Raw genomic sequence first — 13673 nt, 5'->3', positions numbered from 1 at the left:
ATTAGCCATAATTTAAATCATATTATACAACAATTATAAATACCAAACAATTAATAAATATTATATATACATAATGTAAAATTAATAGTGTAATAATTAGCTTCAAAGCAATGGTTTTATGAATTATGGAACATTCGAAATTCACTTTCGAATGCATTTTAAAAACGTCAATCACTCAAAAGTGCTGAATTAGCATTCGGTTTCTGATACAACAAACACAAATTAAAATTGTGAAATTATTACCAATTAAAAAAAACTCTTAAGGCTAATTATGCCTGTAAGATGCTCGAGTATTTGAGTAATCAATATTGAAGAACATACCAATCATGAAGAAAATTTCAATATAGATTTTAAAAATTACCTGATCTCCGGCAAGAATGTGACTCGTCGTTTTGACTTCCTGGGTTACAGTCCGCTGCTCTTGTCGGGTTGCACTTGTGGCTGTTGTGTGGGCTACTGTCTTTTCTTCAACCTAATGCAACAAATTAATGATAACAAGCGGCTACTTAAATTAAATCAAATTATTATCGCATGAATTATCGATTATTGCCCGAGGACTCGAGAGATCAAAACACATTTTAAAATTCTATTTACAGGCTTCAAACACACAAAATTTGCTCAAAATAGGGGAATTTCTTCAAAAAAAAGTAAGGTACAAAATAGGAGAACTAATCTTTTAAGAACTTTTAGTGTTCTTAACTGTATTTTTTCAATTTTTTAAAACAAACTAGTAGCAATACACGCATTACGCAAGTAACTTTTTTTTTCGTCTCACACAATTTTTAAATTAAAATATAAAATGTTTGTATTTTATAGTATCCATCATTTAAATATATACAAAAAAGAAAGGAAAATATTTTCTATAATGGATGAAAATTTATATTTTCAAATTAAACCTGTTCAAAGTCGCAAATATTTTTTTAACCTAATGGTTTTTATTAAAAATAGCTATTTTCGACGAAAAAAACTAACATAAGATGTTTTTAAAATGGTAAGTCTTCTTTGAAACCTAATGTTTTTTTCGGTTTAAAATCATCGATTTAAAATGAAAAATTTTAAATTCCCTAAAATTGTTTGAAAATTCTAAAACCTAAAATTGTACAAACTAATTTTCTTTCCTTTACCATATTACTTTTTACTAAAAATACCGATTTCCAGGAGCAAAAAGTATAAAACGATAACATAATCCAAAACGGCAAAAAAATTGTGTATCTTCTTGGAAATCTAATTATTTTTAATTAGAATTTTAATTTTGGTCGAAAAACACTAACAATTCATAATTGTTTAATATTGTCAATTTGATTATTTCAAACAAAATCGTTGGGTTGAAATTTAATAATTTATGTTTTAAAATATTAATTTTAGATGTAAAACTAACGTAACCTAAATTTAAAAAATGTCAATCCAAAGTGCATCAAGTGGATAATCTTTGAAATCTGACAATTTTAAATTAAAAATACAATTTTTCGATAAAACATACATATATAACCTAAAATTGTTCAAAATTGTAAATTTTATTTGAAATTTACCTAATGATTTTTGTTTAACACAAACGATTACGTGTAAAAAACATCATATAGCCTGATTCTGTTAAAAAATTGTAAATCTTGATCGAACTATAATAATGATTTTTTCTAAAAAATAAAAAATACGAATTTCTGGCGTAGAAATCTAAAGTTTTGAACTCTCCTAATTGTTTATTAACAATACCAATTTCCTGTTTAGAAACGTATATAACCAAAAATTGTTTAAAACTGTAAATTTAATTTGAAATCTAATGAACTTTGTTTAACAGAACCAATTATTTTCCTTACTTTTTCCAAATTTGAGCGACTTCATTCACTTAAAAGAAAATTGCAATTTAAAACATTTGTTATCAATGTTATTATTTATATTAATATAAGCTTATGACAACTTTTGAAAAATGTTTACTCAAAATTTAAACACAAATAAATTTCTAAGTTTTGCAAGCTGGAATTTAGTGAAAATTGGAAACTGAAGTAAATGTTACAACCTGATTATTTTGTGAGAACTCTAATTAAACGTATTCGTCTTTTTTTTTAATCATAATAAAAAAACATTTATGAAAATCTAACAAGCTTTGGGTTTTCCATTCGAATGGAGATATTCAAGAGTTTATTGTCCAAATTTGATCGTTAGATTATTTTTATTTCTTCAAAATTCGTGAAGAAAAATTTAAAATTGTAAAAAGAAACATTATTAGCACGTAAAAGTCGCATAACTGCAATGTAATATCCTTATAATATCTTTATAATTTTCGAACCGAAAAAAAGTTCAATAAAATAGTTACATTTTTAACCAAGTAGTTGTATTTCCAACTATAAATATTAAATTTCTACCAAAAAGACGAATTCTCAACAAAATACAATAATTTTCTACAAAACAGGTAAATTTGCAACCCTGAAATATCAATTGCTAACAAAAAAAGTTATTATCAACCAAATAGCTGAATTTTCTACCCCAAGAGTTGAATTTCCAACAAAATACAGGAAATATCTTAAAAATAGGCGAAAAAGGGAACATTTCTCAAAAAGGAGGGAATTAAAAAAAAAGAGGGGAATAGGCGAATAACCCTGAAGCTCGATAGCAGAATTTTGTCAAAATAAGTTTGAAAATAAACCAAAAATGTGCTTAATTTTGTTCAGGCATTTAATATTTATTTTCGAATATAATAAAAAAATGTAGATCTTGTTTGCATAATAGATCTTCATTGATGGCTCTTAGGATTTTACCTGCTCTCGAGTCCTTCAGTTTGAGTTTGAAGAAAGAGGTAATGATGAATAAATGTGACCTTTTTTTATCAATTATTTGATTTTGGAAGAAAAAAATGATTTTACTAACCTGACTCGTTTTCTGGTTTTTTTCCAGGTCTTCGTGCATGGTTGCAGTGCGAGTTGTAACGGCTGTAGCCGTCATGTAAGGTGGTTTACCATCATCTACCGTTGCCTCTGCCTAAATACAACTACTCAGTAACTAATGCTTTTTTGCCAAAATACTGTAAATGTAAATAATAGTTGCTACTTCGAATTCTAGCGTCTTATAAGCCAAGTGAATTTCAAAGATAGCAACAATTTCTATGTAGATCATAATTAATACATAACTAATATTCTGAATCTTCTTAAATATTTATGAGTTTTATTTATGAGGTTTCGATCATAAAACTTTTTTCCAAAATTCTAAAATGCGACATTCTTTTATTTTGCGGGCAAAGATATTTCTATAGAATGAATACTAATAGCTAAAATTATGAAGAAAATTTAAATTCTTCATAAAAGAAACTATTTAGAATATGTTTATTAACTAGATAATAAATTTTTCGAACATATTTGAGGAATTATACAAAATTTATATCAAAGTACACGAAACTGACACGAGAGATGCAATACTTTTGTTATTCATAAAAAATTAGGAAAAATAAATTCAAAATAAATTATGCACCACTCACGTTAACTCACCTGGAGATGTACCTTTTATTCCAATTAGAGAATAGAATACTATACACTAAGAATAAACTACATGTACTGATAAAGATCATGCAACCAAGCTCGAATATTAATAAGTAATACTGATAATATTCTATAATAAAATATAGTTGTAGCAAAAAAATAAATAATTGTTTCCAAATTACTGGTTAAGGGGAAAAGGCTTTGCTTTCAACACACATTCATTAAAGTTCCTTTCTCAGAATTTAAAAATCTTACCCTAAGTTTTGCTGCATTTTGCTGCATTTTGTCTTTTTATCGTTCCTGTATAAATTGTACGATATTTCGCACAAATAGGCTGATTTATTTATAAAATAATGTAGAGGAATTTATAATTCATCTAATAATCAGGGTGTTTACCTGATGGAAGACTTTAAATTCCCGGTTTTCTCTCGTTCAATTTAAAAAAGTTCAAAAGATTTGAATCATTTCAATCGACTCTAAAAGAATTCAAGGGGTTTCTAAACATTTTAAAAGATTTAATAGATTTCTGATTGGGAATGGACAATTTTGGAAAAGAATTATAATTGTGTGTTGGAACATCAGATAATTCTTTGCGATAAGAATTTCAATTCTGATTTGGAACAGAGAATTTTAGTAAAAGGTGTCTAAATTATAATTGTTTACAGAAATTCCCTGTTTCAAGTCACCATTACTTTTATTTCCAAAAAATCCCTGTTCCAAGTCTAAATTATATTTATTTACAAGATTTTCGATTATAATTTAGAAATATAATTCTGACAAATTTTTGTTTGCAAAATAAAAAGTACTTTAAATTCAAACATACGCTGATTCTGAATTTCATATTCTAAAATCAAAATTATAATTATTTACGGTAATATTTTCTTTATATTTAATTTATTTATTGTACCTCATAACTCGAAATAATAATTCTTTAATAATTCCCCATATCTAGGCACAATTAAATGGATTTTAAAAATCTCATGTTCAAAGTCATATTTAAATTTATTTACAAAATTTTCTATTATAATTCATAAATATAGTAACCCGCTTTTACCAAAATTTGGAAGAGGAATCTTTGAATTATAAAGAATTCTAATTTGGATCAGAGATTCCTTTAAATTCTCTTTTTCTGAATCCGAAGTAAAATTAGTTTTCAGAACTCCCGCTTCTTGTCAAAAATTCTCTATCTCGAGTCAAAACATAGTTCTTTATAATTCCCAGTTTTATCTTAGAATTATAATTCTGTCATAAAATTCCTTGTTCCAAAGTAAAAACTGTAACTTTTTGCCGGAATTCATTCTTCCGATTGTCAAACTTATATTACTTTACTGAAAAGTTATGTCCCAAAATCAAAATTATAGTTCTTTACTGAAACTGACTGCCATAAAGTAATAATTATAACTCTTTACTAAAATTCCCTGTTACAAAGACAAAACTATAATTCTTTACAAGAAATTCCTGTTCCAAAATCAGAAACATATTTACTTAGTGCAATTCTCTGCCCCACACACAAAGTTCTAATTATTACAAAGTCAAAATTATAATTATTTACGGGGATTCTCTGTCCAAACTGTAAAAATATTTCTTTACTGAAATTCCCTGTCCCAAATTTCAAATTATAATTATTTACTAAAACCCCCTGTCCCAATTGTCAAAATTTTATTTCTTTACTGAAATTTCCTGCCACAATCTCAAAATTATAATTATTAAATAAAATGTACTGTCCCAAAGTAAATATTCTAATTCTCAACAAAAAATCCCTGTATCAAAGTAAAAATGATATTTCTTTACTGAAATTCTCTATTGGAATCTCGAAATTATAATTATTTACTCAAATTTCCTAACCCAAAGTAAGAAGTATAATTCTTTAATAAATCCCCTATGACAAAGTAAAAATGATAATGCGTTACTCAAATTACATGTCATAAACTCAAAATTACAATTCTTTAGTAAAATTACCTGCCCCAAAGCTCTGTCATCATTTCAAAATTCTAATTCTTTACTAAAATTCCCTGTACCAATCTCAAAATTATAATTATTTACCAAAATTCCCTGTAACAATCTAAACATTATAATTATTTACGAAAATTCCATGCCCCAAATTTAAAATTATAATTATTTACTCAAAATCCTTGTTTCAAATTCAAAATTATAATTATTCACAGGAACTCCCTATTAAAATTGTCAAAATTATGTTCTTTCTTAGAATTCCCTGTTCCAAAATAAAAAATTTGAATTATTTACTAAAATTCCCTGTCCCAATGGTGCAAATCACATTTCTTTACTGAAACTACCTGTCACAATTTAAACAGTTATTTTCTACAATTCCCTGTCCCAATTGCCAAAATAATATCTCTTTACTGAAATTCCCTGTCCCAAACAGAAAATGATAATTATTTAATAAAATTTCCTGTCCCAAAGTAAAAATTGGAATTCTTTATTCAAATTCCGTGTTCTAAAATCTCAATTATAATAATTCACAGGCACTCCCTATTCCAATTTCCAAAATTATGTTCTTTATTAGAATTCCCTGTTCAAAAATAAAAAATTAGAATCTTTTACTAAAGTTCCCTGTCCCAATGGTCAAAATTACATTTCTTTACAATCTAAACATTATAATTATTTACTAAAATTCCCTGTCCCAATCTAAAAATTATAATTATTTACTAAAAATCCTTGTTTCAAAGTCAGAATTATAAATCTTTATGGGCATTCTCTGTCCCAACTGTCTAAATAATATTTCTTTACTTAAATTCCCTGCCCTAATCTCAAAATTCTAATTCTTTACTCAAATTCTCTGATCCAAAGTAAAAGTTCTAATTCTTTATTAAAATTGCCTGTCACAACCTTAAAATTTTAATTATTTTCTAAAATTCCCTTTCCCAATTGCCAAAATAATATTTCTTTACTGAAATTCTCTGTCCCAAAAACAAAATGATAATTCTTTACTAAAATTTTCTGTGTCAAAATGAAAATTAGAATTCTTTATCGAAATTCTGAGTTCTAATTTCTGAATTATAATTATTTACAGGAATTCTCTATTCCAATGGTTCAAATTATATTTTTTATTAAAATTCCGTGTTTCAAAGTCAAAATTATAATCATTTACGGGAATTGGCTGTCCCAATTGTAAAAATGGCATTTCTTTATTAAAATTTCCTGTCACAATCTCAACATTCTAATTATTTACCAAAATTCCCTGTCACAATCTCAAAATTATTAATTATTTACTAAAATTCCCTGTCTTAAAGTAAAAATGGTAAAAATTATATTTTTCTATTTGAATTCTATGCCACAAACTAAAAACTATAATCCTTTACTAAAATAATTCTTCTCGAAAGTTCCCTAATTAAGGATCAGCAAACTTTTAAATGTAATCCTATTGTCAAAGTCTAAAAGATTGATAAGCTATTTTTGAAATATTAGGATTGAAAACTCTGAATCACGAAATCAATAAATGTTCCTCATTCCTCATGTAACAAATTTTATAAATAATCATTGCCTTCCTTATTCTAAAAATCCCCACCACCTTTCATCATATATTTCGTTAAATTCACCTTATTAACGTGCGTGTTCACCACGATTTGTCCACTTCCCCCAGGTGTGAGATCCTCAACCTTCTCCTCGATATTTTGCGTCACTCCAGCCAGATCCTTAACCACTGACTGCTTCGTCGTCGACTTGACTATCGTCGGCGTCGTAACCGGAATCGCCACCTTCTTGGGTTTCGTAGGTCCAACTTTACCCCAACTCTTTTCCTCTTTAGCCACAACTTCCGTAATCTCTTTAGCCACAACTTCCGTAATCTCTTTAGCCACAACTTCCGGAATCTCTTTATCCATCGGTTTTCCACTTTCCGCAAAGATAACACCATTCTTGATAAATCCACCCTCCTCTCCAAAGATCTCCTGATTCAATGGTTTGCCCGCCTTATCATAAACCTTTCCATCCTTCACAAAACTTCCATCATTTCCAAATGGAGCATTAGCCACAGGCTTGCCATCCTTACTACAAACGAGTCCCTTCTTCACCAAAGTGATTGTGATGACAGAATAATGTTTGTCTAAAGGTTTTCCAGTTGCTGCCTGAATGATACCATCCTTAACCACATTTCCTTCCGAATCAAAGACTCCCTGCTTCAAAGGTTTCCCGGCTTTATCAACCACAACACCTTGAAGAACTCTCAAACCTTCTGGACCAAACGATTCCTGATTCAAAGGCTGCCCACTAGCATCGTAGATCTTTCCATTCTTGATGAAACTCGTCTCTGGAGTGAGACTTCCTTTCGTCAAGGGCTTTGCATTCGCTCCGTAGATAAGTCCCTCTTTAATAAAAGATCCATCAGTGCCGTAAGAGTTCTGATTCAGTGGATGTCCCCTGCTATCGTAGATCTTTCCATTCTTGATCACACTACCCTCGCTGTCGAAGCTTCCACTTTGGAGAGGCTTCCCATCCTTTCCACAAACTAAACCATACCTCACAAAACTGATCGTGATTGTAGAGATCTTCTTGTTCAGTGGCTTTCCATCAGCTCCGCAGAGTGAGCCATTCTGAATGTAACTTCCATCATTGCCGAAGGTTCCTCTACTCAACGGATTCATATCCTTTCCGTAAATGAAACCATTCTGAATGTATCCTCCGTCCGTGCCAAAAGAACTGTGATTCAAAGGCTGGCCATCCTTTCCATGGAGACGTCCTTCCTCCACGTAAAATCCATTCGGAAGTTCAGATCCTGCATTCAGCAAAGATCCGCCCCATCCGTAGATCAGTCCATCCTTGATGTAAGTTCCGTCGGGTCTGAAAGCTCCCTGCTTCAGTGGCTGTTCGTTCCTATCGTAAACGACTCCATCTTGAATGTAGCAACCATCGGGAAGAAGCGATCCTTGATTTCTAGGCTTCCCTTGAGCGTCGACGATTTTACCTTCCTTGATAGCAAGATTGTCAGGACCTTTGTCGTCTTGGGTCAAAGGCTTTCCATCCCTTCCGAGGATTAATCCGTCCTTTATCTTGTTTCCATCGGGCCCAAAGGCTCCTTCGGAAACAACTTTGCCATCTTTGTTGCAGATCAAACCACCTACTACATAGGAACCGTCAGATCCGAAAGTGTCTTTATCCAAAGGCTTGCCCAGGTGATCGAATATCACTCCATTCGCGATGAAACTGTCCTCGGGAAGAGCCGAGCTAAGGTTCAAGAGTTTTCCGTCTACTCCATGGATAAAACAGTCCTTAATGTAACTACCATCTGGTTTGAAGAAAGCAAACTTCAGAGGCTTTCCATCCTTTGAGTAGATCTTGCCCTCTTTGATCGAAGATCCTTCGGGAATCAAGGAATCCTGATTCAAAGGCTTTCCATTCTTCGCGTAGACTACTCCCTTCTTCACATAATTCCCATTAGATCCAAAGGATTCCTGCTTTGCTGGCTTTCCATCCTTCCCAATCACGACTCCATCCTTGATTGTGAGTCCATCATTACCCAGAACTCCAGTCGTCAAAGGTAATCCATCCGCATCACAGATAACTCCATCCTTAATCGCGATATTGTCTGGTTTGAAAAGACTCTGGTTCAACAATCTTCCGTTCTTATCATAAGTCAAACCTTCCTTCACAAAGGATCCATCGACAATCAGGGGAATTTGGTTCAAGGGTCTGCCGTCTTTTCCGTAAAGAACGCCATCCTTAATGAAACTACCGTCAGGTTTGTAATACGCGTGCTTTATTGACTTCCCGTCCTTGCCAACAAGCTTACCTTCTTTGAGATGTGCTCCATGTGGCAGAAGAGATCCTTGATTTAGGAACTTGCCGTCTTTGCCGTAGACAACTCCGTCTTTAATAGACGATCCATCAGAGGCAAAGGTCACGTGCTTGACTGGTTTTCCCTCCTTAGAATAAACCTTTCCCTCCGTTACATAAAAACCTTCGTGTCCAAGATCTCCGCTAGCAAGAGGTCTTCCATCTCTTCCGTAAATCAACCCATCGTTGATGTAAGTGGCGTCTGGTAAGACGGCATTCTGGGTCGAGGGTTTTCCAACAGTGTTGCAAACAACGCCACCGACGATGTAGTTTCCGTCAGTTCCGTAGGATCCTTGAGTCAAGGGCCTTCCATCCTGGGAAAAGATGAGACCTTCTTTTATGAAAGTCCCATCAGATCCGAGGCGGCTTTGGTGGTAGGGTTTTCCATTCTTGGAAACGATCTTTCCGTCCTTGATGAGCGTGTGATCCGGACCGAGGAATCTCTTGTTTAAAGGTTTACCATCAGCTCCGCAGATGAGTCCATTTATTATCGAATTATTGTCGGTTCCGAGGACTTGTTGATTAAACGGCTTGTTGTCCTTTCCAACGACAAGTCCGTTGGCAATGTGAAGACCATGGGGACCAAAGTCTCCCTTCTTGATTGGGTTTCCGTCTTTGCCGCAGATCTTGCCGTCTATTATTTTAGAACTGTCTGGACCAAGACTGCTTTGATCGAGAGGCTTGCCATCTTTTGTGAATATCACACCACCGATTATTTTTGAACCGTCTGGTAGAGGCAAAACATGGAAATCTGATTTTGATGCGTCTGGAGCTGGAACGGAAACAAGAGGTGCGGTTTTAATTTGAGCTTGGCGTTCACTAGCCAGGAGATCAGTGTTCACATTCTTCAGGTTTAAACTTGAAGGAGATGCTGGTCTTTCCTTCTCCTTAAGCTGCTCTTTCAAGCCAGCGGATTCAACATAGTTGAGACCTGGAGTTTTCAATCCAACTGGTGGTTTCACCTCAACGGGAATTTTGTTCTCGACAGTTTTGCCGTCATCTTTGGTCTTCCGTTTCTCCGCAGATTCTGCGACTTTTTGTCTTTCACCCGGAGCATAATTAAAAGCAAGACCGGTTGCTTTTTTACCGGTACCTGTGGGTGACTGTTGGTTTAGAATTCCGGGAGACGCGGATCTGTCTTCGTAGGAAAATCCGTGGGAAGTGGGTGCCTTTTTCGTGGGAGAGGATGCGGTTTCTTCATACTCGTAGGGTTTTGTGAAAGCTGGTAGATTTGGAAGGTTTGCAGAACCGATTGATTTCTCGGGATCGGACTTTTCGTTTGGAGTTGTTGGGGTTTTTTCTGGGACTGAAAGGTTCGATTCAACGTCAGACTTATCTTTAGAATCGTCGAGATCCTTGTTCTTCTTCTGCTTTTTCTGCTTATCGTCCTTCTCTTTTTTACCGAAGAGGAAGCCACCGACTGGACTCTTTTTTAGCGAACATAAAAAAAATGGAATACTGTACTCAAATGTATGGGCAAATAAAGAAATGGGGAAAATCTAGTGGGTTTGGCGGATTTGAAATTACTGGGTTTGGGTGGACAAAATCTACTACTAGAAATCAGTTTTCTAATGATAGTAATAATCAAAGCGGTGCAAAAAGATGTGAGGGTTGCTCTAGAATTTCAACTTTTCATAGATTTTCTAGACAAGAGTAATTTTAGGAAGCAAATTCCAGATCAGGGTTGTATTTTTAGTTGTATTTTCAACCGAAAAAGATCAATTTCATCAATTTTTAAAGCTAAAACACGAATTTTTTAGAAAAATGTTGATTAATTTTCTACTATGGAGCTCATTTTTCAAGCAAGAAATATGACTTTTTAAAAAAATAGTTCGTTTTTTAATAAAATGATTACATTTTTAACAATATAGTTGAATTTTTAACCAAGCAGATGAATTTTCATCCGAAAAAGGTGTATTTTCGAACAAATCTTCGAATTTTCATTTAAAAAAGATCAATTTTCAACTAAAAATATGAATTTACAACTAAAATTATGAATATTTAACAACAACCAATATTTTTTTATTAAAGGAGCTGATTTTTCGAACAAAAAGGATGACTTTTTATCCGAAGAGTTGAATTTTTATCCCACAAAGATGTATTTTCAGACAAATATTTGAATTTTGAACCAAAAAAGATCAATTTTCAACAAAAAATATGAATTTTCAACTAAAATTATGAATATTCAACAAAAACAAATTAATTTTATTCTACGAAGCTCATTTTTCAATCAAGAAATATGGCTTTTTAAGAAAATAGTTGAATTTTTAACAAAATAAGATCAATTTTCAACCAAAAATATGAATTTACAACTAAAATTATGAATATTGAACAACAAATTATTTTTTTTAACAAAGGAACTAATTTTTCGAATAAAAAGAATGACTTTTTATCCAAAGAGTTAAATTTTTATCCTACAAAGTTGTATTTTCAGTCAAATATTTGAATTTTGAACCAAAAAATATCAATTTTCAACCAAAAATATGAATTTTCAACAAGAAAATGACTTTTCAACCAAAAATCTTTTAAACTTAATTAAAAAACAGTTGAATACAACCAAAAAAATTAATTTTTAACAAAAGAGTTAAATTTTGAACCAAAAACTATTTTTCAATCAAAAGAGAAAAAAACATGTCAAATTTTCTGTTAAAAAATTAATTTTCACCCAAAGAAAGGAAGAATTTTGAACAAAATAATTAATTCTTGAACCAATAAAATGATTTTTTATTAAGTTAAAATTTAATTTTCAGCCGAGCAGTTAAATTTTCAACTAAATACGATCAATGTTTAGCTTAAAATAAAATGGTTGAATTTTTAACTAAAAACGGTCAATTTTCAGCCAACAATGGAATAGTTAATTTTTCAAATGAGAAAAGTAATTTTCAACCACGAAAAAAAAATTAATTTGTAAACAAATATTAAAAATGTAAACCAATAAAATGATTTTTTAACAAAGTAGGTGAATCTTTTAACCAAAAATAATTGGGTTTTATTAATTCAGTTTGCTTCAAGCGAAAAAAAACGAGAAAAAGTGGAAGTTTCTTGAAAACAGGGAAAAAAAGAGGCATTCTTTAAAGAAGAGAAAGCGGAAAAAACGAGAATATAGAGGAAAGAACGTGAAGTCTGAACAACAGTCATATAGAATTTTATAAACTTTAACTTCAATTTATCTAAAATTCCCTGACTTTTCAGAATTCCCTGACCGTTGCTAGAAATATAGACCATTAATTTGAAAATTAGAGTCTCTACAGTTTATTTTTTTCCATTTCTTGAAGCTTCAATAAATTAATATATCAGCATTTAGAAACAAGAAAATTTGAACAAGAAAAATGAAAAACTGCTCAAATAAAGTTTTCGATTTTGATGAACTTTGATTTTGCAAGAGCAACCCTGAGTGTAGGAGACTAGCTACCAAAACATAAAAGCGGAGTACTTACCTTTATCTTTTCTTTCTTTTCCTTCTCGGGTTTATCGGGGGATTTCTTATCTTTCTTTTTATCCTTTTTACTGGGTGACTTTTCGTCAATACTCTCGAGAACAGAGCTCTCATTAATTAAATCAGATTTGTTGAGATCGTTATGGTTTTCCTTCTCGCTTTCATTTTTCGAATCCTTCTTCTTCTTCTTCGAAATACCACCGGGCGGTAGGACCGCAATCCCTCCGACCGGTTTCTACAATTAGAGTACACAATCACGCTTCGTTTCATGCAACAAGCGGTAGGCAACTACTTTACTTTAATCTAAACATTTTATTATCAAATATCAATATATCAATTAACAATCTAATAAAATATTGTCTAATCTAAACGCAACACTAGACGAGTATCCGTACGAAACCTCCATGCCTATTAGTACCAATTTAATTTCTAGATCCTTTCATATCAAACATCCAAGGATTTGTTTGACATCAAGTAGTTAATTAGGAATTTATATGGGGATTTAACTCATAACAAGTTATTAATTAAGAATTTATATGGGACACATTTGATTTCAGACTTAGAAAAAAAAATATATTCAAGCCTATTTATTTTTTATTTTGAAATTAATAATTTACTACTCATAAGAAAATAAACTGTGACTAATATTTCGCTTTAAGGGCATGTGACACAGCTAAATACCTATATTACCGACCTCACTTTTTCCGTTCACTGAATGTTTTTTTGAATCTAAGAACTTTTTTTGTAAATAAAATATCGAGCTGAAACTTTGGGAAATGTATTAGAGTACAATAAAGTACGTTTAGGTACTGTATTTGGGTAGGAACTTCACTGAAAATTATTTCATCTTTTTTCTGAACCTCAACATTTTTTGAACATTCGAACTTTTTTTATACATAAAATATCGGTCTCGAACTTTGAGAAATGCAAGAGCCGAAAGAAAACTACGTTTAAGTACAAAGCTTAATAATAAAAGATGT

At 31.6% G+C, this 13673-nt stretch overlaps 1 protein-coding gene across 5 annotated transcripts in view; it reads right to left on the bottom strand.

The window, feature by feature from the left end:
• LOC117179173 overlaps positions 1-13673 on the bottom strand; it is a 116062-nt gene that overhangs the window by 18221 nt on the left and 84168 nt on the right. For all 5 annotated transcript variants that reach the window (XM_033370894.1, XM_033370893.1, XM_033370897.1 and 2 more), the window contains 4 exons: positions 12695-12928; positions 7025-10684; positions 2863-2973; positions 362-472 (listed from right to left, as the gene is read on the bottom strand). In XM_033370894.1, the coding sequence (XP_033226785.1) occupies positions 362-472; positions 2863-2973; positions 7025-10684; positions 12695-12928 (4116 nt within the window). The remainder of the gene's footprint in view (positions 1-361; positions 473-2862; positions 2974-7024; positions 10685-12694; positions 12929-13673) is intronic.

This window comes from Belonocnema kinseyi, chromosome 8, assembly GCF_010883055.1.
Source record: "Belonocnema kinseyi isolate 2016_QV_RU_SX_M_011 chromosome 8, B_treatae_v1, whole genome shotgun sequence".
Lineage (NCBI taxonomy): Eukaryota > Metazoa > Arthropoda > Insecta > Hymenoptera > Cynipidae > Belonocnema > Belonocnema kinseyi.
The sequence above is the reverse complement of the archived record's forward strand: the minus strand, read 5'-3'. Positions and strand labels throughout refer to the sequence as shown.